At 30.1% G+C, this 26631-nt stretch overlaps 1 protein-coding gene across 1 annotated transcript in view; it reads right to left on the minus strand.

Moving 5' to 3' along the window:
- LOC121124058 (uncharacterized) overlaps positions 1-24276 on the minus strand; it is a 40506-nt gene extending 16230 nt beyond the window's left edge. Inside the window, exons 1-2 of the mRNA XM_040719169.2 lie at positions 24159-24276; positions 23061-24097 (exon numbers count right to left, since the gene is read on the minus strand). Of these exons, the coding sequence (XP_040575103.1) occupies positions 23061-24097; positions 24159-24214 (1093 nt within the window). The 5' untranslated portion in view covers positions 24215-24276. The remainder of the gene's footprint in view (positions 1-23060; positions 24098-24158) is intronic.
- Positions 24277-26631: the final 2355 nt, after the last annotated feature.

Genomic DNA, 26631 nt, shown 5'->3' on the forward strand with positions numbered 1-26631 from the left:
AGATTACTTTACGTGCAGTAGAACTCCTCTAGAGGGATGATATGTTTTGGAAATGGCAGCCAATAGATAAGAAATATGAAAATATGGAAAGAGATGTCAGATCTTTTTCGTATCCTTGAGACGTGTGTCTACAAGTGCAACAACATCTGGAAATATAGTAGAATTAAGATAGTTGAAGATTGAAGAGGCTCTTTCATAAGAGGCAAGTGAGTTAACATTAAATAATCAAACTAATAAGAGCAAATATGTTGAATTGCAGCTGCACAATTTTCTAAAAGAGTAACTGCAGTATCATGAGTTAGACGGAGGACTCCGGAGAGGCCTCTTCTGCTTTTTTGATGATCTTGTTTTATAAAAACTTATGGCTGGGCTATTTGATTTGACCATTATGACATTGAACGTTGATTTGGGAACATTGCTGTCTTCGGAAGTTTTCTGAGGAGCAATGGCCAAAGTGTTCATATAGGGAAATAACTCGGCTTTTGGGTGGGGTTTTGTCACTTCAGTACAGGAATTACCACTTTCGTTTGGGCTCGAAGCAGGCTCTTTTTCAGAGTTTTTACTTATCGATGGATACAGAGAGAGATTGTTTAGTTTGGAAAAGACATCAGCTTCTTCTGAAAGATTATTATCAAATACTGATATTGATTTAGTGTTGTATGGAATATCTTTTGTTAGATCCCGGTCATAATTTTACTCATCTTTTTCACAGTCTTAAGTATTATCCCTTTCCCTTGTATATCGTAAGTAAGAATACCTAATTTATTGATGGCAACTTCCACCACATCATAGTCAAGGAAGGTGTCCTCCTCTTGGAGACTGTCATCGTGATTTTTTATTTGAAGTTTGAAGAGGGACCATAGGCCAGTAAAATAGAGCATACTTGGTTTACATTGGATCCTTCTAATATTTCTTATGAAAGGTTGAAATAAAACGAAAAATACGAAATAATTTTTCCCCAATCTATTTTATAACATCGGAGAAAATTTCAATATTGCTATAAATTATCTCCAATACCGATACAATACGGATATAGGATATATACCCAATATATCGGTTTTCCTATATCGATCTGATATATCATCCCACGTTTAATAACTTTAATTTTCTGCATATGTAGGTTTTTTATCAATAAAAAGATAGTTGTCTTTTGGTGTGCCCTGGAATTTATTACTACCAAAAATCAATATATGGAAAAATTCTCCAACACTTTTACAAGATTATTTATTCTTGATAGTTTTGCCTTTTTCAATCATAATTATTTTGGGAAGTAAACAATCTTTCAAATATTTTAAAGAATTTTAAGTACGTTGTGGACATGTGTACCAACACAATTAATTTTAATCAAGAAAAATTTGTCTCTATCTATGCTATCTGTAACTAATTTTTCAGTGTAGATACTCGATTTAAGAAATAACAATACAATCGAGCGTGCATGTCACATTAAAAAATAGAGTATATGTACGGATGCGAAAATTACCTGAGTGCTCGTGAGTCTAAATCAAAAAGAAAAGTACATATATGTTGATAAATTTGATTTACGTCATATATACTATTAAAATATCACTAAATAAACTAATGAGCTTCTGGCTGGCAAGTACGATAATTAATTAATTAATAAAACTAGTATCTTGCAGATTCCCAAGGTATAATTTTTTTAAAGATGTATACTCACGAGAATTTTTACACTTTTAACATCCCTAAGCATTTGTATAGAATTTTATTAAAATGCTATGTAAAAATGAATGAAATCTCACAGGAGTTTAGGTCAACTCATATTAAAAATGAAAAAAATTGCAAGTATATTTTTAAAAACATGAATGTGATTTGAGAAGAGCTTTAGCAACGAGCTAAAATATTACCTGGTTCATCACGTTATATTGATTTTTGTACTCAAACTGTCCTTATTATTCTTAAATTAAGGAGATACATCCGTGTATTTAAAAACTACGTGTGTGTCTGTTCAAGAAAAAGGGAGAATAACAGAAATTATTATTTTCTACATTATTAAGGCAAAACCTAATAAGTAGTCATGAAAATCGGGTGTATTTTTAAGCTTGTCTGTTTTTCTTTTTATATATTTAAGTCATTTGTGTAAATAACAACAAAAATAATAATTAGTTAAATACCAGAAATAAAAAAAACTACATAAGAACTGGAATTGCAAATTAAACATTATTTTTCCGATACCAATTCTAGAAAAAACACCTGATTCTACTATTCCGGTTAATTGTCCAATCACTCACAGTAGGAAGCCATCAAATTTTGAGACGTTAGGTCAGAGGTCAAAATCAAGGTAGAACAAAAAGATAGTTCGAAATCCTCACATTGCACGGGGTACTTGGGGGTACCCCTGGATCCTTAAAAACTACCACCAATTCAACGAAGGAACCTGATGCTTTGGTCGTAGTTTTTAAGTATCCAGGACCCTTGCCAAACCAAAGGCTTTAAACTATTTTTTGGTATCAAAGTGGTTCATTGGATGTATTGGCAGTGGTTTTTAACCACACTGCCTCTTGGCCAATTTGAGGACAGAAGGTACTCAACCATATTTTAAGAGTCCCTAATCTATTTATTCATTCCCCTTCCTTCTATATTGCAATAATATTACTCACACTTGAATGTATTCTCTTGAGGGATGGGGTAAACAAATATGTTTCGATATTTGTCATAAATAATATTTTCTTCGGGGCAGTTTTCCGTGCACGCAAAAAAAAAAAAAACCTTCCCCCTTACATGTAAAAAATTATCTGTTTTATCTCATTTTGTCTTCTTTACTATTATAAGAAAATGAATCCAATTATAAAAAACGTTCATTGTCTCATCTCAGAAATATATGAAAAGAAACTCTCAGCCACAGACTGGCTGGTCACTCTCTCTATTGGAGGAAAAATGGAATACAAAGTGGAGACAAGACTTGCAAAAAATTATTTGGCTAATCCACACACAAGATCCAAAGAAATCCCCATTCCAACTGGACTTGAGGAGATGATTGTGCATTTCATGAACAACTCTGTAGACTAATAAATTATATTTTTTTACTATTTTACTTATGTCTTTGAACAAGATAGGAAAATCAAAACTTCTATAATTTATAATCAACTGTAACCCTTTATTGGCAAATGTTTGCCTGTTTTATTGAATGGATAGCTTCTAGTTCTTTACTTAATTCTAAATTATGTTTTAATTTTAAATAGTTTTTGTAAATTAATGTTATATAAGTTAATGTTGTTTTTACTAAGTAGTCAGACATCATGTGTGCGGAAAACTGTCCTGTTGAAAATTGCCCCAGGAATATTTCCCTGGGGAAAATTGGCATAGATAAAAATTGTTAGTTAGGAAAATTGTCCGTATTTTGTTCGAACTTCAAAATATTGACAAGCCTTTGGGTTGCAAAAGGTACTTGGATCCTTAAAAATCCCTGCCAATTTATCCAAGCCTTTTTTGTTTTGTTTGGAACTATTTTTTGGTATTAGAGGGGTTCCTTGGATGTGTTGGCGGTGTTTTATTTTTTTCATCTTTATTTTAAGAGGCCCTAAGCTGTTTATTCCTCCACCTTCTTGCCAATCCTTTCGATTTATTTCTGAGAAGATTGGATTGAATTTCAAAAAATGCAATGAACTTGTATTGCAATAATATTAATCACATTTGAAGAAAATTTTTGGTGGACGGAACAAACAATATGTTTAAATATTTTTAATAAATAATATTCAAGGGATTTATAATGTGTTATTATTCATCATTAAGTTGGAAAAAATATGGGCAATTTGTATGCGTAGCAATCGTACGAGGGCCAATTTCCCCAAGGTAGTTATTCCTTTCATTGGTACAAAAGTATATCTATATTTATAAAATAAAAATAAGGGCCAAAAGTCTCAAAACTATATTTGCACTTCATTTGGAGTATGTTGAGGGACCTACACTCTATTATTATTATTTTTTTTTATAAAAATTGTCACAATATTTGTGACTTGGGTAATGAAATGATAGCTTTCAAAACTATGTAAAAATTAATAGATATTCTAATTCTGAACCACTCTGTACAGTGTCCAAGGAAAAACCCTGGACTTGACTTTTAACAAATCTGTATTACTTTAGATTGAATATTTTAAAATACTAGATGGCTTTATTAAAAGTAGGGACCATTCCATTAATAAAGAAAATCTTTTCAAAAATCAACATACGCTAACATTTAGACAAAAAGGTGTGTGATTTGCTCAAGTGAGTGTCAAAGAGTTTTGGAAGGTCATAGAGTACTCTCGGAGTCTTGTTATAAGATTACAATCATGGTAGCTTCCATTCAGAACCTTGAGAGGTCCCTAAAAGCAGAGGTAGACACTGGACATCCGGATCATGGAGGACTTAGATATTGTAAATACCAGAAGTCCGGGCAGATTTTTGGTACATCATGCAAAGTCTCTCAGTTCAGTGATCAGACTGTGAGAGGTTATGTACAGCGTTTGCTGTAGGTCTCGTATGTAAGACGACATCAGCAACTCCTAGCAACAGCAATCAAGCCCAACTGGGTTCAACTATGCCATTTGGGGCTTAGTTGAGAAAAATCCTTTGTCTCCCCCTCATCAAATTTTGGACGATCTCAAGGACTCTATCGAGCAGCAGGGGGTAACCATAGATAAGGTCTTCATAAAAAAGTGCTGCGACGCCTTTATACCAAGATTCGAGGCCATGATAGTTGACAAAGGAAATCATTATGAAAAATAGAAAGATACATCAATGAAGAAGTATATGATAAAGCCTCGATGTTGCACATTTTTTCATTTTTGCAAAAGTTTACCGTATTTGTTTGCTATTAAAAAGTCTGAGATTTTACCTCGCACACTGTACATCTAACAAATTAACTCGATAGATATTAATTTAATTACATTTTGTTTATATTAGTTTTTATTTGATACCATTATATTACTGAATTAAAAAAAGAATATAATATATTTTTTGTGATCTTTTAATAATAGTTATAACAGGTAGGGAAAAAGTAATTTCGTATTTCTCGCTTTATGAGAATAGTTATAATCATTCTTACCAAGTATGCTTCGCTCTGTTCGATTGCATATTGCTAACAATAATCCAGTTTCATAATTCCCTTTCCAAAGAAGCCCTTGTCCCTATTAACAAAAACTCAGACAATCAGTTTTCACAGGTCTCAATTGAGGCCAAATTTGTAACCCGAAGCGTGTAGGCTATATGCAGGAACAGGTGGTAGTCAATTATTGCCAGGTCCGAAGTTTAGGGTCGATGCATAAGAACTTCCCATCAGGGGGCCTCGAGCTTCTGGCGCGTCATTAAAGATGTGTTGAGCCCTCGAGTGGTATTGATGATGAATTTTTAACATCTTTTCACAGATGATGGGTGCTTTTGTTCGATCACTAGCTTCAAACGGTCGAGTTATTCACAGTAGAAGGGAGAATTGAGAAAAAAAATTGCTCGAAACACTGTCGTGTAAACGAATTGAACCCGTCTACATCACAAAAATTCTTCGTCGCTTTCGACGTGTTTTCCCCGTTCCGTTAATAAAAATACAAAATAGGCTTAAGTTCTTCTTTTGACACCTCCATACTCGACGCACGATAGTTCATGACTAAACTTGCCAAGTACAATACTGTCCCAAAATCTTTTGAGACATACATTAACACCTTTTTTTTCAATGTCACCAATAATGAACCAAATAAAATGAGTTAAAAAAAGGTGGCAGGAAATACGAAATTACTTTTTCCCATCCTAATATTTAGATTAATATTATAAATAAAAAACCTTTATAAGGAAAATTATATTTGCTCATCAGCCTTTTTCAAATTATATATATATAAATACATAATTATATTTAATTTAAGTAAAATTAATAAATATATGATATATCTGATGTAATATTTACATTACGAAAAATGATAAAAACGGAAACATTTCCTTACTCATAATCAATTTCTTTAATGGAATACATTTCCAAATATGTACTGAGAAGATATTATTAACCTCCTTTCATTAATAGCTAAACAGTTAGTAACTTTAATTTCAATTTTGCAATAAATAGACTTAACTCTTAAAATACCCTAATTTTAAGAATATAATTTATTGATTTTAATTTAAATATCACACTAATCATGTACAATTCTCACAGAAAAGCTACTCCCACTTAATTGACTTTTTGTAATCTTAATTATTAAATTTTGAAGCTTTCATGTATGTGAACAAAAAATGGACATGTGTTAATTTTTGTCATGTACTACAGTTCAAGAGATTGAGATTGCTAATATATAAGTAAGGTTTAGTTATGTTGTGAAAATCATTAAAATATTGAATTACAACTTTTATTTATCTTTTACAAATCTATATGTTTTAACTTTTTAAAATTTGAAATGTGGATGTCATAATAAGTTTGCCAACATCTCCCCTATTAACAATAATTTATTCAAGATATCTAAAGACGAGGTATATCAGTTGTCATTTTTTTTATTTCCAGGTAGGTCAGAGGTGAGTATCCATTATCTAGGGATGCGCAAAACGTAGAGAAAAATATCGGTCATTAAAGATTAGAAATAGAAAAACGGTTTATGCAATCATAAATTTTCCTATTTTTTTGACATATATTCAGAAAAGTCCTAATTCAGTACTATAAAAAGTTATCCCTCCAACCTTCTGTTTGCACTCTACAAAATGCTCATCACCAATAGTATATTGCCGTCAGACACAAAACGGACTTAATAGGCAATAATTCATCTCTTATGTTTGTAAAATTTATAGATATAACCTCACAAAATGGGTAGTGCTTTTCTTTTATATATATTTTTTTTCTGAAACCAGTGTTTCTAAGTATAAATGTGGTAATCCTCACAATTTCAAGCATTTTTGTTCATGACATTGAATTGAACCAGGTGCTAGCAGCCGTGAGAGAAAGGAAATAACTGCAAATTCCCCTCTTTATAAAGTAAGGATAATACTATGGAATTACTAAAATGTCGATCCTCAATTCTACTCTTAGTCAAACAAAGATTTACACTTATAACTCCCGAGCAAGGCCTTATTGCTACTCTTTGTCTTTCATAAGTACACGCACTAGTTATTATTTTTTGCTTAGATATTCTATCTTTAAGGATTAATTAATAATAATATCAACTTTGTATTTTATACACCTCTAGGAATGAGCCTTGATACATTTCCTGCCAATATTTAAAATTATAAGAAATCAAAAGATGAACATGGCAATCCAGTCAGTTTGAAGATTGTATGGGAGAACAGCTGTTTAGCTGTCATGACGTTTCATTATATCAGCTGCAAGTAACTGTAAGAAGAAGGAAATTACACATAGTGTAGAAGCAATGTGCATACCGGCAGGAATTACTCTGATATCGATCCTCAATTATACTCTGAGTCCCACAAGGTAGGTAGGCCTAATAAGGTTATGAGATAAACATTTGTTATCAATATTTATTGGAAAGTGTATATTTGGGTGGCCTTTAATATTAATATTTTATTTTTATTTGTCAGACCCATGGACCTCTAGATATTTGGAATAGGGAAAGACGGCGTATTCCTTTTTCCATATGAGCATTGAGAGATGGTATTTGTATAAGAGTGCAAGGAAAATGCGGGAGCAAAACATATGGTGCACCTGATTTAAGATCCTTGTTAATATCAGCTGCATGTTATGTTATTTTGGGGAAATAAAATGAATTAGTGCTATAAGGATTAATTATAAGAGAATTTATATTTAAATTCATATGTATTAACGTTATTTTAGTATGCATTTTTAAATCAATTTACACCCAAGATAGGGGAGAATGCCTACTTCAGAGGGAGAAGTTAACAACTCGACGACGGATTAAATAATGAACAAAAAACAAGAAAGAACACACGCATCAATCGTTTTTCCTTTCTTAATTCCTATATACTAAGTTTTATTTTTACACGGATCCCTTTTTGATGTATAATATATGTCTTGCTGATTTTTGAAAATTAAAAGAAACAGAAAATTAACGTGGTTACTATGACAATTTGAAGAATATTTGGTAGGAGAGTAGCTTAGTTGTCATAGCGTTTCATTAAGTTAGCTGCAAGAAGCCATTACTCTCAGTCTTTCATAAGCACACGTACCAGTTTTTATTTATGTTTAGATTTTCAGTCTTCCGTTTAGGAAAATTTAAAAAAAAAACGGTTCAGTTTGCCAACTAGAAGACAAACCAATCCCGCTTTCTATACATATTGTATACACCTTTCGTCATGTCTACAAACGAAACAACGTATATTTCAAAAACATTTAAACGTGGATTTGAGTCTAAATTATGAGGGTCGTTTGAAAAATCCGTACAAAGTCCAAGAAACTGCAATACTGGGGATTATTAAGGTTATTTTTTGTCTCTTGGAAGAATATACACCAATTTTCAGCCAGATCGGTCAATTACTTTCTGTTTGATATTCGTTTGAATAGAGGAAGTGGAGTGATTTGCAAAAAATGGACGAAAAATAATTTTGTTTATTGATTAAACAATACTTTATAAAAACGCCTCAAGAGGCTAAAAAAAGCTTAATAAACATTAAAGGGATCAGCACCTTCGAATAAAACAGTTTATAAGTGGTTTCAAAATTTTCAGAGTAGCTATATGGGCACAAGTGACTCTGAACGTTCTGGACGCCCTATTGAGGTAAGTACTCCAGAAATCAATAATAAAATCCATGATATGGTGATGAATGACAGAAGAGTAAAGATCCATGAGATTGCTAATGCTTTGGGCATCTCGAGTTGGAACCCTATTTCCTTTAATTTTGCAACTACAACTGCTAAGGTGCAAGTTGGTACATTGTCGTGATGAGAAATGACATTTTTTGGGGACAATTGTGGGCATTTTTCTTGAAGCTCGGATTTCAAACGGTCCAATAACGATTAATGATATTCACTTGTAATAGCGTTACTCTTTTTCAGATAGTCGATGACGATTTATCCTTGAGAATCCAAAATACAGTTGTCATAATCTTTCTGGCCGATTCCTTGATTCACACAACGAAACAGAACCAAATAGACTGATTTGGCTGAAAAATGATGTCTGTTCTTACAAGAGATGCTATTACCTAAAAATAACCTTGATAGGTGCAAGTAGTTGCACGGATTTTTCAAACGACCCTCGTAGTTGCGTACAATGAATCCTCAAAGTTTATCTTGTTTATGTACATATGCAATGTGTATGTAAAAATTTAATGATGTAGCTGTATTACTTATATACATTCTTGGAAGGCTTGATATGAGTTTCCTATTAGAATGTATTTTTGCAGTAACATCATTAGTGAATGCATTATTTAATATACATATATTCTATGAATATGGCTACATACATCGTTGAGGCATTATGTTCCTACAAAAATACGATCATATTGCATTCAAACAACAGTTCTTTGAATATTTATTTTTCAACTTTTTTCCCCCTTTCCCTCTATTATAATATATAAAAAACTGATTATAAACTTTTTGATAGCTTTATTCTTTTATTCATTTGAGCTTCTTTATTGTCAAACATATAAATACAGAGCTTTTCAATTACTTTTTCAGTGTCAAAAGTTATTTACGTATAATATGAGCCGTAAACACAAAATTTTAACTTTTAAAAAATCTAGTCAATTTTTTCGATTTGAAGTTTTTGAGTTTACTTTACAAATTGTATTTCGTTTGAGCCAACTTTTAAGTATGAAGAACATTCCTAACTCATGTGTAATATAAATTTACTTTTGTATAATTTTATTTTAATTTCTAATATGTGCTTATATTGAACATATTCCATTCCAAGGAAATGCAATTTAAAGGCTGAACCCCCTTCATATTTTAAGGGTTTTGTTTGTAAAAGAATAACACTTTGTTTTTACGTCAAAAAGAGTATTTTAAAATAAAGTTTCATTTTTTTTAAAGTATTTGGTTATAAAAGGTCAAGTTCAGCTGCATTGTGGATTTTTTTCCCATAAAGGATGAATTAAATAACACAAGCTAATAAAATTTTAATTTTCAAAAATATATTTGATTCTATATTCGATTTTAATAAATACACTTTTGTACATGAAATTCTAATTATTTACACTTTAAATATATTATTTTGGTATTACAAAAAATGATGGATTCTTTTAACTATATGAATAGCACAAGAAATGTAAATATGCATAAATTAGAAATTCGCATAAACAGTTGCAATTGATAAATTAACTTTTATTTGGATTATGCAAGTCTACAAAATTTTAACTTTTTTTTTTCAATCTTTTAAGCTACATATTTAGTTATAACAGTACTTGAAAAGCTGATTACGAAAATGTAATTCGTTTTTTGGTATAAAATCTGGTTTTTGAGACATTTCGATTTGAAACTTTTGGGTATTTTTACTCTTTTGATAAGTTGAAGTATGGAAAAAATCAATAATTTATAAAAAGTCATCTTTTTTAAATTAATTTTTACAGATTTCAAGATGTGCTTATATTTGACACGTGATCACAAAATTTAAAGAATTTATATTTTCAAGTTAAAAACCACCATAATTAAAGGGTTAAGTTAGAAAACAAATTACGTCTTCAGATTTCTACCATATTAATATGTGATAAATTAATGCTCTTGTACACTCAGTTCTGAGCTGTGACTCATTTTTTAAAATTTTCAACATGAAATAATTGTGTTCATGTTGAAGTTCAGGTTATTATGTGGCTTAGATTCTCAAAACCTACATATTTTATGAAAATATGGGGTTGATTTCTAAGTTCAATGTTGCTAGTTATGGTTGAATATTAAATGATATATTATTCCTTAAAGTAAAAAAAAACAAAAACCATGGGGTTAAGGCAACAATAAATACTAAGTCAAAAAATGTAAAATTTCAAACTCTTGTAAACTTGAATACCATTTTAAATCATCACTTTCATTATAATAACTCATATAAACTTATTATTTATTTTCTATATACAGTCAAATCTGGTCTAACGCCACCTGTTTTAAACGTGTCGCTGTACTTTCAGCCTTATCAAGTTTATAATTGTTACAAAATAGGAAATTTGGTTACAGAGATCACTTTCATTAAGCGGGTTTTTTTTTTTTTTTTTATTTCTCTTGCCCAATCCCTTTAAACAGGTTTGATTGTATATACATTAATATTTTGGCAAATATTGTGTATCTAATTCATTGATATTGTATAATATTTTCATTCATTTATAAGAAATTTAAAATATATATCTTTCCAAAATTTGTAAGGTTTCAATTATAACGATAAACACTATTATTTATGGATATTAAAGACTTTCTACGATTAGACTATGTTTTGTAATTAATGGGCAGGATTGTATATTATTTTGAAACTTTTCACTTTTACATACATAAATTGAAAAGTGTGCCAACTATCTACTCCCCCTTATTTAAATTTGTCTGGAATATCTCAACTTTTTACCTAAATTGAGATATTAAGCCCATAATTCTCAAAGAAAAAGATGTCAATGAAATATTGAGGCGTTAATATTTATATTTTAAATAAATAAATATATAGAGAATTTTTTCTCTTTTTTTTATTGATTTTTGATTTTGACATTTGTGGTGGATCAACGTAAAACAATCATGAACCTAAATCAAGAAAAGGATTATAAACATACAGACAAATATGTCATCCACGTTTTTAAATCAATTATAGGCACTGTATTCAAATTTGAAGGATGAGTTAAGATACCCAATAATTTTACTTATAGTATAGAACCTTGATTTGATTTGAGAGACATATATTATTGCCCCCTATATAGCCCTTCAAATAAAATCTATCAATTTATCATTCTCTTTTTGTGAGGATCAATTTATAGTACACCCAAAGAGTTAATCCGAATCACTTGTTGATAAAAGCTGACAAAAGTTTGTCAAAGAGGACAATTGTAAATATTAACCCAAACCGGTGTGTGATTGTTTTGTAACTGACAATATGAAGAGTGTATTTTTTTTTCTTTTTCAAAGTTGTAATCGTTAATTCGTGAAAGGAGAACATCAGAATATAAAGTAATTACGTGTCCACGTGCTCATAAAAGAGGGAGTGTCACATATACAATTTATTCATTATAGCATTGCTGTTCTCCTCCCAAAGATTTTTCAAATTGTGAGGACTGCCACTTTCATTCTCGGTTTCTTACATTTTTACATACCGAAAGGACATAGAAAGCAAGGGCAGCCTTATTTATTTGTCAATCAGAAAAGGTTTTTTTTTTATTTTCCAAAAAGATTTTTGTTATTATTTAATTCCATAAAAAAATACATCTAAGTAGAATTTAATTATTAGTGCTTGTGAACATGAAAGACAGAGAATATCAATGAGGGTTTCTTTGGAGTTATACGAGTAAATCCTTCTTATACTTGGAGTAGACTTGAGGTTCAACATGCGAGTAATTCACGCCTATGTCCTTGTTAGATACCCAGTGGGATTTATTTCATCTCACAGCTGCTAACACCTAATCTAATGAAAAATTATGCCATATATACTTCTCTACTTCAAAAGATTCTTCAAATTGTTAGAGTGATCATGTCAATTTTGAGCTTATTTTTTATTTTTACACATCGGTAGGTAATATTTGATACAACTCTACCCATAACTTTCCAAAATATGTCATAAAATATTAAAGTGGTAATATTTATATAGTAAATAAATAAATCAATGGGGGATTTATCTTTGTTTTTGTTATTTTGTTGATTTTTGTGGAAGAAGGTTTTTGCGTTGACATATATGAAATTTTTAAAAAAGGAGGAAATTTAAATAATGTATATATATATGTATACCAAGAAACTGCTATATTCAATATATAACAACAGCATCCGAATACAAATGTGTAGAGCATAATTTTATACTCTTACGTATATTGTTAGCTTGCTAGTATGTTTTGCAACAATGGTAAAGAAAATAATGCGACTTCACGCTCAAAAGAGCATAACATTATGTATATTTATGCTAATTTTTGTATTTTTCTAAAAAATAAAGAAATATTCTATATATTTAGTTCATTGTATGTAAATATATAAGTAAAATATTTTTTAATTTACAACGAATATATCAACACAAAAGCAAGCTAGAATGATTTTTCTAAAATTGTACTTTTCAACAAATTATTCTTTATTTCTTTCAACCAATTATACTAATTAACCCTTTGGAGGTGCCGTTTATTGTACTTCAAGTAGCCAACATATCACTCAAAAATCTACGGTTTTTTACAAAAAAAATTTCAAAAAAAACAAACAATTAAAACTAAAAATTTTCAAAAAAAAAAAAAAAAATCAAAACTAAATTTGTTACATCATTTGGCCAATTGACAAAAAATTTCTAATAAGTGACAAAATTCCTTTTTTTTTTGGAGGGGCTACATCCCCCAGCCCAACCCCTGCAAACGTGTATGCAACTTGTAATTTGGAGATCTTCCTTGCCAGAAGTAAAAAAAAAGGAAATCATGTAATGGTTCTATCTGATGGCAGATACATTCCCTTCTACTGCTATCTATTATACTTAGACACCTAGTAAACTTATACAATATTTTTTTTGGAAGGTAGGGTCACAACATAAAATAATATTTACGCCAAAAATGCTATCAAAAATGATGCTATTGTCGTTTTTATGTAACAGAAGTTACAGCTTGTGCAAAATTACAAGGTTTACAGTAAATATAAGTATTTAAAGCCATTGACTTCACTTTTCAAAATTGCATTAAAAAAGAAAGATCAAATATAAATTTAAATAGTCGAAATTATTTTAGTGTAATTGTTTTATTGGATAAATTTTCTTCAAAGTAACAACATCAAAGTGTATTATAAAAGTGCAAAATTGTATGCATACATCATGTGTAAATGTCACTCACAGCCAAAGTATTTAATATGTTTTTACTATGTACTACACTATGTAAATGCATTATCTTTAAGTAATACACATATTTAGAATGACTATTTTAGGGCGGCCTTTAAAAATAGCCTTTACTTGTCTCGTCCATGGAACTCTTGACATCTGGAATAAAGACGGTATTTTTTTCAATTATGAGTCCATGTTTCTTTTATACCTACAATATTAAACGAAAGGAAAATAAATTTGCATGTATTGCGTTTAACATTTTTATAATATCAAACTCCAAAATTCACTTCTTTTTATTACAAATTTTCGGTTTTAACAATTATTTAAAATTTTTGGACAAAAAATGTATTACTTATACGGATATCGCGGAGAATGTGTTCCAAAGAATTTTCCAACAAACAAGGTATCTCAATACAAATTATGACTTAATTGGGCGAAAATAATACAAAAAAAAAGACATTTATAGACTTTCATATGCTTAAAAAATATATATATTCTTTTATATTGAAATAAATAAGTATTATAATCAACTGGTTATAGATTAACTAGTGTTGAGTCAGTCCAAACCACTGAAGGAACGGAAAAATACAGGGTGGACAAGGTAAATCCGGAATAACTAATTATGAGACTTTTATAGGTTACGTGATAAAAAACGTAATATTTGTGACAAGCTAAATGTGTTATCTATCAAATTTAATAACAAGGTTTTTTGAGTATCTCGTCGTTCAAGCATGGAAAAAGTCAGGAGAATTTCTATCATATGTAGAAGCTCGCAGCGCAGGACACTCTGCTCAGCAGATAATTTCCTTCTTTAAATATCCATAATCAACCGTTATTGACATGATTAAGGACTTTGATGAGGAGGAAAAGACTGAGAGAGCTGCTTATTAAACAAGATCTGATCAAATCCAAACTAAAAAGTTCATAGCTGGCTTGAAATGATCAATTGACACTCATTCAGACACGCCAATTACTAAGCTGGCCAAGAACCGTAACATGAGCAAAGGGACCATCAAAAATGCCATGAGGATTTACCTGGGTTCAAAGCATCTGCTCACAAAGCAGAATCAGGCAGACAAGCTAAAATTTATATTACCCAAATGAAGTGCAAAGGTGGTAATGTGCGTTTTTTTTTTCGGACGAGAAAATCTTCCCCATTGACGCCAACGTAGAAACGATAGATGGATCTGTTTGTACCCTAATGAGGTCTAACCAGTCGTCAAAAGAAACAACCAGGCTTCAGTTATGGTCCTGGAGGTCATCAGCACGGAGGGTCAAGTTATGCCCCCCCCACTTCTCTCAAAAGGGCAAAAAGGTGACCAAGGAGTCTACAAGGCTGCTTTCAAGGACGTGGTTATCCCATGGATGAATGACGTCACAGATGGAAAGCCATTTACGTTCCATTTAGACTCAACACCAGGCCAAGATTGTCCAAGCGTTATTTGGGCAAAATGTACCAGATTTTTGGCCTCCATTCTATTGGCCACCCAACACCCCGGACCTCAATTTATGTGATTTTTACTTGTGGGGCAGGATGGAGAGGATTGCCTGCAAGAATAATCATACCTCAATTGGTGCCTTGAAGGCCTCCATTGTCAATACAATGAAAGACCTGGATCCACACAAGGTCGCAAGGCATTCATTCACCGTGTAGAGATGGTGATCGAGAACAAAGGCTTGTATTATGAGTAATCATTTTAAATTTAATGTGGCTTTTAAATTAATAAAAAATTATCTTTATATTTTTTTTTACAAGTCTCCTAATTAGCGATTAAAGTTATTCCGGATTTACCTTGTTCACCCTTTAATTATTTCATATCTTGAATGTTAATGATTGTTTTTATTTATGTTATATTTTCTTCTTAAGGTTTTCTAACAATTTAATTTTTTTTTGTCAACTCCTATTATCCAATATTATGTTTAGAAGAATAAATAGCTAGATAATTTGAAAAAAAAAGAAGTTACTGATCAATTTTGATCAAACTTGGTAAGAAGATATATGGTTACAGCAAGAGGGCGTTAGGGCGTTATATTTTTTTTGGTAGTACAAAATGTAAAAAAATTCATAATCTACCATAACTTTGGAAAACAATTAAGATTTTACATAACTCAATTTCAACTCAGCCGGAAGTTTTAGGCTCTATCTATTTCTAAATCTAGTATTTATTGGATCATAGAGAACTTTACCCACGAAAAAATCATTATTTGGAGTACTTTTCTCCTATTGGAAGATAATAAATTTTAATTTATCTTATGTTGCATTTGTGTTCAAAATATTACAACTTTTGTTACAGGAATATATTTTCACTATTAGAACTGATTGAGAGAGTGGTTGAGATAATGAAAATGAATAAATATATTTTTAAGAACACAAAAAAACCATCTTACTATTTGTTTACATTGAATTTACTTCAAGTGAAGCTATCGTAAGTACCTAGTATTAGAAAAATGGATTATTTCAAGGAGCATAATAAATAATATATTTTACACAAGGCAGAAAAAAGTTTTTTAAACACCATATTAAATATTTGTAATCCTTGACGCATTAATTACGAATCTGTTATTTTTTTTTTTTGTATCAAATTTGGCTATTGATAATATTCGATTATAATTTTGTGAGTATTTTTACTCTTATGAAAAGTTATAGTTAACTTTTTTAAATAAATAAAAAATGTATAAAAAATTGTTCTTTTTGAAATTTAATGTATATTTAAAATATTTGCTCATATATTATATACAATCATCCAACCCTCAGAAAATGAAATATACTATCTTAAAAGGCCTCAATATTTTAATGGTTTTGTATTTAAAGTAATAATGCCTCGTTTTGTTTTGTTTTTTTCAATTGCTTTTATATCAAAGGCGTTTATTTGAAGGGTAAATAGCTCGGGTTTCATTTACAAAAAGAGTACTTTAAGTCAAGTTTAGCTGCAATATTATTTATTTTCATTTATATTGAAGAAGCTCCAATTTGCTACGAGAAAACTAATTATAGATTCGTAATTATCGCGTCAACCACTACTAAATTAAATATGGAAATTAAAAGATTTTAAAACAAGTAAAATTTTGTTTTACTTATCACAATTCAGAACCAAGAACAATACAAAAAAGGTTACTAAAATTTTGTTTAACAAATTAAAGAAAATTACTAAAATAAGGAACAGTCTTTAAATGGAAAAGACTTTTCTATGAACTGAAAAATGATAAAGGAACCTAAAAGGATGTATACAATAGTACTGGTACATTGTAAATACATTTGTTTTTATTAATTTGAAACAACCTTTACTTTCACCAATAGATCAATCATTCAATTATGGATGATATTTTTTTGACTAGATAATCTAGATAAGACTGCGAGCTCCTATTCAACTACTGCAATATCGTGGGAAATTATAAAAAAGTTTAATTTTGTGAATTTGATGAAAAAGTTCAGTCCAGATGATAATATTTCCTTGAGTTCTCGGGATAGACCTTCAAGAATTGATTTAAAACCGATCACAAAATTATCGAGATAACTCTTAGTTATTAAAAGGTGTTATTTTTTTTTTGTGAAAAGCTGTAAATTTTTGAACGTTAAAAATAAGTAATCTTTGATATTTATGTGTCAAAAAAAATTTCTGAAATTTAATTTTCGAAATTATTTAAAAAATATATAAAAATTGAAATTTAATTTTTGTTTTTTTTATATTATTATTTTGCTTACCACGCCCCCTTTACCAAAAAATATAATCTTGCAGGCACCCTATGATCCTCCTAACATAGTTTTTAAATATGTATGTCTGTTAAAAAATATTTTACCAAATGCTCCATTTCTCCAGCCAAAATATCTTAAATACAGCGCTAAACAATGCTATCTGGTTTGGATTGTTTAATAAATTTTACATTTTAAGGGTGTATAATTATTTAATGGAACTAAGAGATGATACAGTTTTCTAAAGAGGTTAAAATTTACCGGTTGAAGTCTAATGTGAATATATATTTATATTTGTTAACTTTCTGTTCGTGAACTGGTACTTAATATACCCCGAGATATATAGCATAAATATCTTTTTATTAACTTGAATCTAAATAATATCCCCAAAATATTATATTCCTTTTTTTATTTATCTTCATAATGCTTTGTTTATAAATTACTCCTATGTTTAGCAATTTTTAACAGAGTTTTAGTGAATATAATTAACCATTTTTTGTTAAAGGCCGTTCCTTTGTTTTTATATGATTTCTCAGGTTTTTCTACATTTTTTACTTCAATTTAAGGACGAATTTGTACAACAGTAGCCACAAAAAATGTATTATTTTAGCCACTTATTATATGATTCACGCAACCTCGTCAAAGCGGATGAGTACTAATTTGTATAAAATAATAAATATTTTAAGGAGATTTTATCAAAAATAACAATTTAATCTTTTTACAATTAGATTAAGAAATTATATCTAGTTAAAACTCTATACTTATGTTGCTAAGGTTATTGAAAATATGGATTTATTTTTTTCTTCATCATTCATTCAAGGATTTTTACTTTCTAATGGATATTTAAGTGTGCAAAATGAAGAAAATAGTTTTTAAAAAATGAGTCAAAATTGAAATAACGTAATTATCATTGTTAAAGCATACACTTAGAGTATTCAAAGCCAAGTTTTGTTTCAAATGTTGAAGGAATGGATAATCTATTTGAAGTTTCATTATATCCCGTCTCAGAAACTGGAAGGTACTATTGTAATTGTAGAAAACGTCATAGGTACATAATACTCATTGAGGCTAGTCCAACCAGGCTATATTTCCCAATCTACTATAAAACTCTCGCATTAGTACAGAATGTAATTATCAAAATATATCATATGCTCAAATGTCTTCTAAATGACTTTGCCAACCTATATTGCTCAGCTTGAGCAAAAAAAAAAAAAAAAGAAGAATAAGAGTTCTCTTTTTTGCCCTTTCTGCCACAACCTTCCACCCTTTAAAGGAATGAAAAAAGGCACTGGATGTAATCTCTGTAAACATTCATCTTGTTCGTGCGGGGAAAAATCAAATGGTTTGAGTAATTTTGTTAAATGCCATGAGGGCATCCTCTCTCTTGATCCTTCTTCCATTCTAAAGTGAAGACAGGTTTGCAATCACTACGATGCTATTGTTAGGCTTTTTTGAGGATACTTCTAAGGTACTTGAAAATGAGGATTGTAGCAGTGGTAAGCAAGGCTCATAGGAGTGGAATACAAGGAGAAATCATCAAAATTACCAAACGGTAAAATATCTGCATAAGGCTATTACTCTGTGATGATGAATTAAAAGGAAGAGAAGGAAAGGGAGCAAGGTGCTCCAAATGATAGGATGAAGGATAAAATGACCAAACTCGCCACTTATTTTGTATGATTAATATGTAATAATAGTTAAATAATCATGTAAAAATACAATTAATATATTGACCAAAAAATATGCAATTATAATAATTCATCTATTCATTAGGAACTGAAATACATTTTATCCTTGGGGGTTTCTTTTTTATCCAGTTCACTGGCCTTGTTATAAAAATGATTTTCACTGACGGAGGGTGAAAACCTAATAGAAAGGATTTTGCACGCCCTGCAGCTATTAATAAGTATAAAATAGTAAATTTTCTCTGAATTAATCCAACACTTAATTGCAGATAGGATTGTTAAACCAGATTTATAATAAATAGATCCATGGGTCATTGCAGTCAGCATACTGTAGCTTTTAAAATATGGAAAATCATTGAATTTTGACAAAGAAAAATTACAAAATCAAAGTAATTAATTTCCTTTTTTATGTTTTGCCAGTTACTTTGTTTTCGTGCTGGGTCAACAATTTTCTGAAATATAAAATTTATTCCGGACCACCGTTCATATTCAAAACTGCCGATATGCTTAAAAAAGAAACCAAATAAGAACAAAGTAGTCCTTTCGATTTGAAGATTTTTTGTAAGGAAATCATCCTTGCTATCATGACTAAAGATGATAATATTGACCATATTGCCGCGAGCGTAAATTTAAAAAAAAAGTATGTTTTAGTATGAATGATCTTAATCAGTGATGAAAATACAGTGTATTTTTTAGCTCCCCAGTTTTTTTTGTAATTGGTAATCTGAAGAATGAATTTTCCATTCCTTAGCAGTTGTCCTTATTATTTAATTTCTTAATATTGAACTTATTTCCCTAATGCATTCAATTATATTCAAAACCTGATTGAACTCATAAAACGCGTCTGCTCATAAAAGGGCGAGATTAGCCTTGAGGATTTTTTGCAGGGTTATGATTGTACGTCCTTCTTGGGTTCAGAGTAGAATTGGGAATCGACATCAGAAAAATTCTTGCAAATGGCATTGTTTATATCCTTTTCTCTTTCCTCTCTTGTGACAGCTAATTGTAGCAGAAGTCTAAAGAAACGTCATGAGCATTATTCATTCTCTCATCAAAAACATCTACAAGTTGTCACGTTTACCATGTTGATTTTCGGTTTTTTTTTGTGGTTTTTTTCATGCTCATTTTACATTAGGGGTTCATCATTAATCTTAATAATTATTTCTCCCTACTTTGATAATTATAAAGTATCGCCGAGTAAGGAACAATATAGTTTATAATGAGCTCTGGCAGAAGATATGATTAAAAACATACATACGGCAAATGAACAAAGACCAAAGTCAAAATGTCACCTGAACATAATACAATCTTAAGATTTTGGTAAAAAACTTTTATTATATGAACATGTTTTAATACAGAAATATACGCATAATTAAAGCTCTTCTCTAGTTCAAATTTTAAGAACTTTTACTATAAGTAGTTACTTTTTTCTCTGAGTAAAAATACCTTTGTAGAGTAAACCTTGAAATTTCATTAGAGGGAATAGAAAAAAGAAAAAAAAATGAGTCATAAATTAAAAATTATCATTTTATACTTACAAAATGTTTTAAAAAAAATTACTTTTTAGTTTTTATAAGTAAGGGTTTAATCAGCTATTAAGAACATACTCATAATTGTTAGTTCAAAATTAGCATAGCATGTACCATACTCATAAATAAGTGTTTGCGTATTACCAGAATTGTACTTGCTGGTATGTAAAAATAAAAGCAACCAAAAAAAACATCGTGGCCCTGACAATTTGAAAAATGTTTAGGATTGTAGCAGCCTATCAATACAACGTTTTATTAGATTAGCATTGAGCAAAGAAATAAATCCTACGCCAATTTTAGGAATGTAACGTATAGACAAGAATTACTCCTATCCTCAATTCTACTAGAAGTTCAATAAAGGCTTACACTTATAATTCCCAAATTTATCCTTAATAGTACAATGTCTCTTTCATTAGCACAGGTAATAGGAATTATTAAATATGTATATATTTTCTCATCAGATTTTAAATTTTTTAATTTAAAACACTTCTCCGATTGCGAACTTAAAAAATTTCAAAGACGTTAAGTTCATATTTGATACAGCTGTATGTACCGCAAATCATCTAATTGTTTAAAAATTACAAAAATGTTTAGTCTAATTGTTATATATTTATTTAATTGAGTTGTTCAATCCCCAATTGCATAACTTTTGCATTATCATAGACACGCAATTAAGGATTTTATTACGCTCCACCGAATAATAAAACAAAAAGATACACCTATCACCCTCATCTTAGATACGAAACAAGTCTCTCTGAGCACAACACCATCTACCTCCTAAAACCAGTTAAAGACATTTACCAGAATAGTTTTTAATATAGATCGCCTATTATTTGGAATTAAAAACCAAAATGATTTTGTCAGGAAACTTTATTATATACATAATTTATTTACATATTTTGGATTATTTTATTTGTTAATTTTTTCCTTGTACTAATATGATAATTATATAGTATTAATATCTTTATCTTAAATGAACGGAAGTTGTCTCAAAATTTTACTACTTAACAAAGATAAAAGACATTTTTCAAAAGTTTTATTTTCAACATATTTTCCTAGAAACTCTACTTACTTCTCCGAGTGATTCTCCCATCCCTGCAACTCGTCCAAATAGTACTCGGGATTTTTTTGTACAAAATAATTTTTCAGGATACACTTTTTGTTTTTACTCAATTACTCCTAGTTGGATTGACTTAGACAATCTTTTATAGGTATGCTATTGTATGAATTTATTTAAGGGTTACACTTTCTAAAACAAATATTTAATTCAAGCCCGATACTCCATTTTGTCTAATTTTACAAAAACACGGACATCAACTAATTCAAATTACTGTTAATAGCAACTGTAGTCAAAAATAGCTGAAAATTAACTGTAAGTTGGATAGATTTTACCATCTTTTATTTACAAGTGCAGCCTTCCTCTTGTTGAGGGCGGAAACTTTTCAGACCACCCTCGTATTACATTTACTAAGACTGATAATTTTTATATTTTATAAACTCTAATTGTAAGTCACCATTATAGGTCTTGATTATCTCCACTGTTTGAGATTATATAAAATATTTAAGTACAATTTGTATGTTTTGTAAGGAAGTGACTGCCTTTAAACAAGTTGATTTTATCATATTAATTAAAGTTCTTTTGTTTATCATCTCTTTTTTTCCATCTATTCAGGTACATTAGTACATAAGGCTATATAGTTATATTGCTCTATAACTTATTGTAGGAATGAATATATAATCTAAAAGAAGTATTGGAATTTCCTTTAACTTAATTATATTTTCTTTTATTTGAAAGACAAAGAAAATAAGAAAGGCCTGAAGGTGAACGTTGGTACACTTCGATTTTTCTAGATTTGTGCCATATAATGTATTTTATATTGTCTGACAGTTATTGGAAGGATATATATAACATTATTAAATTATCATTTGGGTTCTAGGCATTAAGTTATAAACAATATGTCATTTTTCTTCAAGTTTTTAACATTTTAATTACCTTATTATTTATAAAATACTAATTCTTTAAATGGTTGGCCGACAAAATATTACGTATACCCATTCACCGAAGAAGTTTTAAAGATTATATTTCGGAATATAAAGAGCTCTTATGATAATAGTAATACTAAAAATATTCATCCATAATACATATATGTATATATACATAAAGTCTTCTTTTTTTTTTTTAAATATGGAAAAAAGTATTTGTTGAAGCGATAATGTCCCTACTAAATGCCCGTTTTGAATGTTCTTTATTTTTATGGATACGAATAAATAAATACACAGATGGAATATAAGATTTTTTTTTTAAAATAAGGATTCAACTTACCCAAGATTAAAACAGAGCAGTTTGTATTCGGTGTATACCAATGCTCCAATGGAAGAAAAATCCCTTCGTTCTGGTTTGCTTCTTCCAGATCTTCACTCGAGTATACTCGATGGCAATAGTCTCCTTGATAATCCAGTTTACCAGCAGGGATATGATCTACTCGAAAGTCGAAACCTGTATTGATAAATGGACCCGATTCCGATGTAACAAACTGAACAAAGAGTGAATTCCCACGTCCAATAACTGCAGAGGGAAAGTCTCCAATGCCACAAAATGTTCCTATGAGTTCCGAAAATTCATTATCTCCATCATAGATGGAGATGTAATCCCTATTACATGAAGATGCTTCATTGCTCAAGGGTTTAAAGGGACAGGTAATGAGACTATCACAGTTTCTTCCATCTACATCAAACGTGGGAGCCGATTGTGTCTTTGCAGAGAATCCATCCACGTAGAGACGTATAAGCGGCTCTGCACTTTTAATAAAATAACGACAATTGAGGGATTTTGGATAGACACCAGGGTATCCTGGACTTTGAACAAAACACTCTTTTGTCATACGTGAGCAGTCAAGAAAAGTTCTTTGACAGAACGAACCTTCGACAAGTTTTCCTCGATGCTCGGAGGATTCGTCATGAAAGGGGACGAGACCAAATCGTTCAGGTAAATCTGGTTTTGGTATGAACAATATTTCGAATTCATAGTCGACATATTCATTAAACTGTTCTGCATAAATAAAAGCTTTGATTTTGTTTGTTTCTGCATAGTAAGAATATATTTGATCAAGCTCGCCACAGTAGTAGCCTGGGTGATAGTCTCTTGATGTTTCACGTATAGAAAAGTATCCCTTAGCACATCGGCCATTTTCCTCCCGTAACTCACCGATTTGAAATCGTGTAAACTTAATTTGAATGATAGTCTCGAGAGGTGCATTGATTTCCACTACGCAAAATAGTTCTTCGTCATAGGGAATTTTCACGTCTCTATGTGATATGATAACTGATGAAGATGAGACTGTTTGATTGCAGTTGGAATTTCTGAAAGAATGAATAATTTGCTTTGCTTTTAAATACACTTTATTTTTCTATTTATACTTGCCTTAAACCTAAAATGGGTTGTCCCAAAAGGAAGAAAACGGAGAGGATATTCCACATTATGTTACATTCACTCACAAGTGTCTTTATGAAATGAGCGCCCTTTATTTTTCTTTACCACCAATCTATTCTTGTAATTCCCTCTCTACATATAACATGTTTTTTTTCTTTTCCCCTTTTAAAAAAAGGGTTTCTCCGCACGCTACTATTTATATGTTTATATTTACCTTCATACATAGATGTACATACATATATATGATAATTAAGGTTCTAAATCGTAAGCATTTTTGGTATTTAAAAAAAAGACCCAAAAATTAATACTGTAATCTAGACAATTTAAATAATATTTGAGAGGAAAACAGCTTGGCTTTCGTTTAATTAACTTTAAGGAAATAAACACAAATCCCACTTCATATCAATCAAGGGAATAACAGATGGGCTGAAAAGTTACAGGCTTCACACATAGATGGATTTTTTTTTTTTAAATTTGTCAAAATTTCATGACAATCTGTTTTTTTAGTTTGTAAGTTATTTTTTTAAGTGATACACTACTTTCTTATTTCCAAAACAATTAATCAAAAAAATTTCGTGACTTAATTTTACAGTAATTAATTATTGTAAAAAATACTATTCAAGCTAAGCAGTTGCTTGAAAATACTCCATAAAGCAAACAATAATAATAATATTTAAAAAAAGACCAATTTTGAACGGGGAAAATATATTTTCATTGTTAAGCCCCGGATTTTTCAGCCCATTTATTAAATATGAATTACTATTTCTTCCTTAATTCTACTTGGAGTTTAACAGGGACCTACACTTTTAACTTTCTGTGGTACTCTCCGTCATTAAAGAGAGCACACAATCTTGGTGAAACTAGGAAGTCCTCACTTCAGGAATGAAAGAATAATGATAACAGCTTTGGAACACTAGCACGCCCAAAATGGTTTGGATTTTCAGCTTTAATTATATCAGTATTATAGTTGTAAATGATACAACATTTTACGAGTGTAATACTTTTTGCATTTTCTAAATCTATTATAAATACACTTTTATTTTGGGAGAGATAACGTCTAAATATAAAGTACTCACTAGTGAGTAAAGCTGATAATTTTTGCAGAGTTATACGTGTAAGTCCTTGTTAGACTTAAATTAATATTGAGGATCAATAGGCGGAGTAATTCCTGCGTAAGTACTTGCCAGATACAGAATGGAATGAGTGTATATATATGATTTTATAGCTGCTTGCAACGAATCCAATGAAACGTCATGACAGCTAAAATGCTCTTCTCTAAAACAAATCCTTCAAATTTTCAGGATTACCAAGTGGATTTTCGATTTCTTTTTTTAGCATGCCGGTAGGTCATATTTTCTACAGCTATATATATATGTACATCGTATGATAAAATCACAAGCAAAACAAAAAAGAAAAGAAAAAAAATCACTAAATACCTATAGCTTTTTTGTTTTGGGATTATATTTAAATCAATGCATAGAAAGGTTCTGTTTTTCTATTTACCTATCAAACTCTACCTAAAATAATCTTGGATATGCTTTTGCTTGTAACCTTTGTGAGAAATGAAATATTGTAGGATATCTTTACAAAGAGCTGTATGTAGCCCATTAGTTATATTCAATTTGCACAAATATACAAATAATGCATGATCTAATCCCATGATCAAAAACAATTATCGTTTTTTTAAAAGGAAAATAAATTAGAGACTTGTAAATGTTTTTAATTTCTTTTGAAAACAAAGTTACTTATTATAATAAATTACTTTTCTGTCGATTTTGTTCTAGAGTAATTTCATGAATGATGGATTTGAATTGCAGTGGAAACCAAAGTTTTTTTTAAAGTTTGTGTACCTACAATAGATACACAAATAGTTAGGTATACATACAGATTGGTCATTGTATTATTATTTGGATATTAATTTTTGACCAATAAATCAAGGTTGAGTGAAAATTAGGATTTTTAAGCATATTATAATTTGAACAAACAGCGTTAAAAGTGATAGTCTTGCAACAAAGGAATTCAACTCTCTGAATGATAATATTATCAGGTAGGCATAAGATATGTCTTTCAAGTATGTAAAAATAAAAGCAACGGAACATAACGAGGTCCCACTGAAGTTGAGAAGAATGTTGGGAGGAGAGCAGTTTAGCTCTTATGACGTTTTATTTGATCAGCTGCAGGTAGCTGTGAGAGGAAGGAAATGAAAACAAATCCCACTCCATATATAGTAAATACATATGGGTCCAAATATTTTAGAAAATATAGAATCATTTTGTAACTATAAAAAGACAATAACACTTTCTAGGTATGAACGGTGATGCATAAAACATGTCTGTTGGTATGAAAAGAGAAAAAAAACTGAAAATCAGCGTGTTAATCCTGACAATTTGAAGAATATTTTGGAGGAGAATTGCTTTGCTGTCATAGCATGTTATTAGATCAACTATAAGAGGAAGGAAATTAA

Source organism: Lepeophtheirus salmonis, chromosome 9 (genome assembly GCF_016086655.4).
Source record: "Lepeophtheirus salmonis chromosome 9, UVic_Lsal_1.4, whole genome shotgun sequence".
NCBI classification, from domain to species: Eukaryota; Metazoa; Arthropoda; class Copepoda; order Siphonostomatoida; family Caligidae; genus Lepeophtheirus; species Lepeophtheirus salmonis.